The sequence below is a fragment of the Pipra filicauda genome, unplaced genomic scaffold (genome assembly GCF_003945595.2).
Source record: "Pipra filicauda isolate LSUMZ 115617 unplaced genomic scaffold, ASM394559v2 scaffold745_size127278_pilon, whole genome shotgun sequence".
In the NCBI taxonomy this organism is placed as follows: Eukaryota; Metazoa; Chordata; class Aves; order Passeriformes; family Pipridae; genus Pipra; species Pipra filicauda.
Window position 1 is genome coordinate 93,788 of NW_024104915.1, and position 5,748 is coordinate 99,535.

Here is a 5,748-nt window from a genome sequence, read left to right on the forward strand (position 1 = left end):
ACACTGTAAAACCTCATGGATACTCTCAGGTTCCCATTATTAAGAGACACCTCTGCCCAAATTCAGCTGCAAAGGAGACCATGTGCCAAAGTCAGCAGTCCAGCTTTGATTTAACAGTAAAGAGGAGGTAGAGACAGAGAAAGAAATAGAAAGAGAGAGAAGAAGGGGGTGATGGGAAGCCAGTGAGAGAGAGACAGAAATGAAGTAAATGTATCACACCATGGAGATCCCTGAGGCTCCCACCAGTCCTTCTTCACCCTGCTCTGCTCAGTGGAGGGTCCCCAAGTTGTGCTTCTGGGCTATCACTTTTACACAGCCCAAGCCCCAGGTATTCAGGGGGGTAGATGCTGTTCCCACAGCTTGGGCTGGCACGTGGACAAGGACTTGCTTCCTTTCCCACAGCTTGCCACGGTGGGAGTTTTGCCTGCTGTGCTTCCAGTCTGCAGGTGGGAATCTTTGTCTGGATGGGTTCCCCAGACCTGCCTTACCAGCCCTGGCTTCCTGTTGGGGCTGTCTGCTCTTTCCCACACTCTGCACAGTGCAATTCTGTCCTGGGGGCTACTTCCAAAGCTTCACCTCCCTTTAGGCCTTGGAATTAAAGGCCTTCCTGTTTGCCACCAGTGCTTATGTGTTGTGGTGCCTTATGGGATTTTCCTGCTTTGACAGTGTTTTGAGACAGTTCATTGTGCCCTTCAAGTCCTTCCATGTGTACACACACACAGCTGTCTCACCAGTGTCTGGCCCTCCAAAGAACACCAGACCTGATGATTTGTAGCTCCCACTCCAGTGGTTGGCACTTGGACCTCCCTCCATACCCAGAGCTCAGAGCTCCCTTGTCCCTGAAAGTTTAAAGAGATTGTGCCTCATTCTGCCAAAACAACCCTTGGAAAAAAGTGTCCCTCTGTGTTTCCTGGGATAAGAGCACTCTATTGTCATCTTCAGAAACCTTGGAGAGGTCCCAGAGATCCCTCAGGAAGGAATTTGGGGTCTCAAGCACATGACCCATATATAGAGGCTGAGGACTCAGGGGTCAGTGGTGCAAAGATTGAGGACAGTAGAGGAGTAGCCTGAGAGGTCTGGAAGGGGGGTGTCAGAGCTGGTGGAGCTTTTCTTCCTGTCAGAAAACAGCCTAAGAAAGAACTAGTGCCACCAAGGGCAGCTGGGGTGGCCTAGACTGGTGACAAGAAGTCAGAAATTTTCCTCCAAGGTCACTGTTGTGGTGCAATATGTCACAAAAAAAGAATCTGGATGAGCCCAAGGCTTTTTGTGTGCAGGAAGAGCCAGGTAGGATGCAGAGATGTCAGTGCAGGAAGGTGCCAGCCAGGTGGGGCAGCCGGGGGGATGACGACAGCCTGCAGGGAAAGGGGCAGGGCATGGACACCGTAGGACAGCCTGGGCTGGAGAGGAGACAGGGATGGGGAGAAGCTGAAAGGCCCTGACACAGCCACCTTCTGCAGGCCCTTGGCCATGGCTGCTGTCTGTGCCCCTGATGCCAGGAGGAGGGGAGTGCCCCTTGCAGCCCTGGGGCCTCATGGCCTCCTTGTCCCTGCTCAGCAGCCTGGCAGGTGCCACCCCATGGTCCTGCCCTTGGCATTGCACATCCCACATCCCAGTGCCCCAGGAAGAGCCCTGAGGAATGAGGCAGGGACAGGATCTGCCTTCCCAGGGACTGGGGTCAGGACTTGGTCCTTTGGATTAAGGAAACAAGTCAAGGTTTATTCAGCATCAGAGCCACCTTTCCCTTGCTTGTCCATCCTTGTCATCACTGTCTGCACTTTTCTGCTCCAACTGGAACCTGGGGACACGGTCTCAGTTGTGTTCCTTTAATGACACTCATTAGCACTACAAGAAACTTTAGTGTTTCAATCTCATTTTGACTTCTTGAGTGGTTGTTTGAACTTCCTCTCAGGGACTGAGTCTCATGTAAACAATCTCAAAGTCCCCTGAGGGTCATGAAATGCCTGGGGCTGTTGCTGTGCTGCTGAGCTGGGCCGGGCTCCTGGCACACAGGGAGCTCCTGGCAAGCAAGAAGAGCTTCAAAGAGACAGCTCTGCTGGTGAGCAGCTCCTCTGCACAGCCCAGCAGGGCTGAGGGCACTGCCTGCAGCACCCAGGGCACAGGAGAGAAGGCAGAGAGATGAGAGGCAACCTGGGCTGGGAGGTGACTGAGCTCTCACTACGTGAGAAACATTCCCAGGATTTGAATGAAGAATTCTCTGGCTGTAAGAAAGTTCAGCTTGCCTTCCTGGAGGGATCTCCTAAAGCTGGCACATCCCACAGCTTCCAGGATCTTTCAGCAGGACTCTCCCAGTTGCTGCAGTGCAGAGGAAGTGGCCATATGGCAGAGCAGGGCAGGAGCTGCAGGCAGCAAGGGCAGAGAGGAGAAGTGAGCAGGAGGTTCAAGGGATCCTGGGGTGGGAGGACAGGGCAGAGCTGCTCAGGGCAGGAACCTTGCCAGCCCTTTGCCACGGTCAGGCTCTGGCTGCAGAGCAGTGCAGGTGAGTTCCTGCAAGTGCCTCTCCCAGCTGCCAAATGGCAGCAGTGGCAGGAGCTGTCAGGATGGCTCTGCTGGATTTGCTGGGGTGCAGCAGGAGAAGCTGCTGCAGAGCAGGACTTGCTGCTGCCCCCTCAGAGGCCCAGGGCCAGAAGGTTCCCTGTGCCAGGGCTGGCTGTGGGGTGGGAAGGTGGGGGTGCAGCCAAGGGTGCCCAGGGCTGTGGTGCAGAGCAGGGTCCTGCCCCAGGGCTCTGTGTGCTGGGGCAGGGACTCTGCTGCCTGCCAGGGTCAGCTCTCAGCCCGGCCAAGGAGCTGCTACGACCCTGTAGGGAGAAAGGGTGGGTGGAAGGAGTGACCCCTCAGCGCAGGGCAGGGCTGGGCAGGGCCCTTCAGCTGCAGGGTCAGGGCTCCTCACAGCTTCAGGTCCACCTCTTCCATTTCCAGGGGCCCTTCTCAGGAAGCACATCCCCCCAGAACACCTCCCCCTTCCCAGCCACCACAGGCTGTCTGGGATCTGCTCTGCAGCCCCTGCCCAGGCAGAGCTGCCCCTGGGCACTGGGCTGGGGATGGCTCTGGCAGCACTGGCAGGGAGCTGAGCTGGGCACAGGGAGGGGCTGCTGGTAGGAACAGCTCCTCACCCAGAGACAGGCAGGCAGGGAGAGGGAGCTGCTGCCACAAGTGCTGGGCAGGGGGATGTGGGCCCCTCCCTGCTGTCCCTGTGGCACAGACCCCTTCCCTGAGCAGCTCCTGCCTGGGCTCCTTTCCCAGCCTAAGCAGAGCCTGTGCCCTCAGGCCCACGGGGGCTGGGCTGTGCATTGCCCTGCAGCAGCCAGAGCCCAGGCAAGGACAGGGCCCTGATTTCCAGCTGTCTCTCTGTGTCCCTCCTCCCTTGGCAGCAGCACTGTGGCATTTCACTGCCATCCCCTGCTGCCTGGGCTCTCCTTGTTCTCACCAGTGGGTTTTCTGAGCCGGTGTGGGATTTGGAGGGGGCAGATTCCTGTCCAGACACAAACCCTTTGGGTGCTGCTGTGGGGATGTTTCTGTGGGAGCCAAGTGCCCAAGTGCCCTCCAGGCACCTTCAGGGTCTTCAGCTGTTTGCCTGGGTGTCCTGCAGGGCTGCAGGTGCCCTCCAGAAGGGCACAGCTCTGCCATAGGATCTCTGTGCTGCACAGGATCCCCATGGAGAAAACTCCTCAGTGCTAAATCCATGGAAATGCTCTGGGCAGCTGTACTTGGGAGCTGCAATGATCCCTGTGTGTGGCAGTCTGGGAGGAGAAAGATGAGATCCTAATCAGGCATGCTGAGGAAAGGCAAGGATTCTGTTAATCTGCTCTTTGAACCAGGATTCCTCTGCTCCCAGAAGTGCTTTATTTCTTTTTTAAGGGAATTCCTAAGGGCCATCCCCCTTCAGCTCCCAAGCTGCCAGCCAGGGGCAGCTGTGAACAGGAAAGATGGCCAGCTCTTGTCTCTGCACCAAGAGACCATCCCTTTGCCTCTCAGGACTCACAAGATTTCCCTTGGAGCACATGAGAAATGTCAGAGATTTCAACCATCCAAACTCACTCCTGGCAAGAGGAACTGGAACAAAATCAAGTCCCCCAAATCCCCTCCCTCTGTTCTGCCCTTGGGCAAACTGTGACCAGCAGTTCTGGAAACACTTTGATACATCACAAGTGTATTTAATTGGAGGTCACCCTGTGCTCCAAGTTGCCTCTCACTGCCCAGCAAGAAGGATTCCTCGGGAGCCCATTCCGGGGTCCCTGCTCTCAGTGCCCCCTTCAGCCAGCAAACCCCAGAGCTCGGGGAGAGGGATGCAGAGAGATCTTCCTGAAAAGAGGCCCTGAATGTTGAGTTGCTGTGAGACATGCAAGATGTTTTGCTGATTGAGCCTGGCATAATTCAGTTCTGCCTTTTTTCTCCTCAACAGAAAACCATACCCTGAAGCAGCAAATGTCCAACAGCAGCTCCATGCCCCAGTTCCTCCTCCTGGCAGTCGCAGACAGGCGGGAGCTGCAGCTCCTGCACTTCTGGCTCTTCCTGGCCATCTCCCTGGCTGCCCTCCTGGCCAACGGCCTCATCCTCAGCGCCGTAGCCTGGGACCACCACCTGCACACCCCCATGGGCTTCTTCCTGCTCAACCTCTCCCTCACAGACCTGGGCTGCATCTGCACCACTGTCCCCAAAGCCATGCACAATTCCCTCTGGGACACCACAACCATCTCCTACATGGGATGTGCTGCACAGCTCTTTTTCTTTTATTTCTTCATGTCAGCAGAGTTTTCCCTCCTCACCATCATGTGCTACGACCGCTACGTTGCCATCTGCAAACCCCTGCACTACGGGACCCTCCTGGGCAGCAGAGCTTGTGCCCACATGGCAGCAGCTGCCTGGGCCACTGGCTTTCTCAATGCTCTGCTGCACACAGCCAATACATTTTCCCTGTCCCTGTGCCAGGGCAATGCCCTGGGCCAGTTCTTCTGTGAAATCCCACACATCCTCAAGCTCTCCTGCTCACACTCAGGCTACCTCAGAGAAACTGGGCTTCTCTGGTTTACTGTCTCTTTAGGATTTGGTTGTTTCATTTTCATTGTGTTCTCCTGTGTGCAGATCTTCAGGGCTGTGCTGAGGATCCCCTTTCAGCAGGGATGGCACAAAGCCTTTTCCACGTACCTCCCTCACCTGACCGTGGTCTCCCTGTTTGCCAGCACTACCATAATTGCCTACCTGAAGCCCCCCTCCATCTCCTCCCCATCCCTGGACCTGGTGGTGTCAGTTCTGTACTCAGTGGTGCCTCCAGCACTGAACCCCCTCATCTACAGCCTGAGGAACCAGGAGCTCAAGAATGCCATAAGGAAAATGATGACTGGATGTTTTTAAGAAGCAATAAACTGCCTCTTTTCTTCTGCAGAACACACATTGTGTAACATTTTTTGGGCCCAGCCTGCCTTTTAAAGCTTTTGATAGTGTTTGGTGTGGGGGGCTTTCCTTTTTTTTTCCCTCTGTTCATGTCATTAACACTGAAATTTTGTTCTTCATCCCATATATCATTCACTCTCTACATCTTTTTTTTTCACCGACAAAATATACAAATGAGGAGTCATGCTTTGTGTGCATTTAAAAAAAATAAAATTTGTGCAGCAAGGTATTTGTCAAACATCCTCCCTGTGTTAGTTTGTACATGAGGAATCACAATCTCTGAGTGTAAGAAAGGACACAAATTCTTTTTTCCAAATCCTTCCTCCCAGACCTCCCCTG

General features: G+C 54.8%; 1 protein-coding gene across 1 annotated transcript; it reads left to right on the forward strand.

Moving 5' to 3' along the window:
* Positions 1-4,443: 4,443 nt before the first annotated feature.
* On the forward strand, positions 4,444-5,358 carry LOC120324884 (olfactory receptor 14J1-like; the record flags this gene model as incomplete). Its single annotated transcript, XM_039389583.1, has 1 exon — positions 4,444-5,358. A coding segment is annotated over exon 1 (915 nt), but the record flags the coding sequence as incomplete, so codon positions are not given.
* Positions 5,359-5,748: the final 390 nt, after the last annotated feature.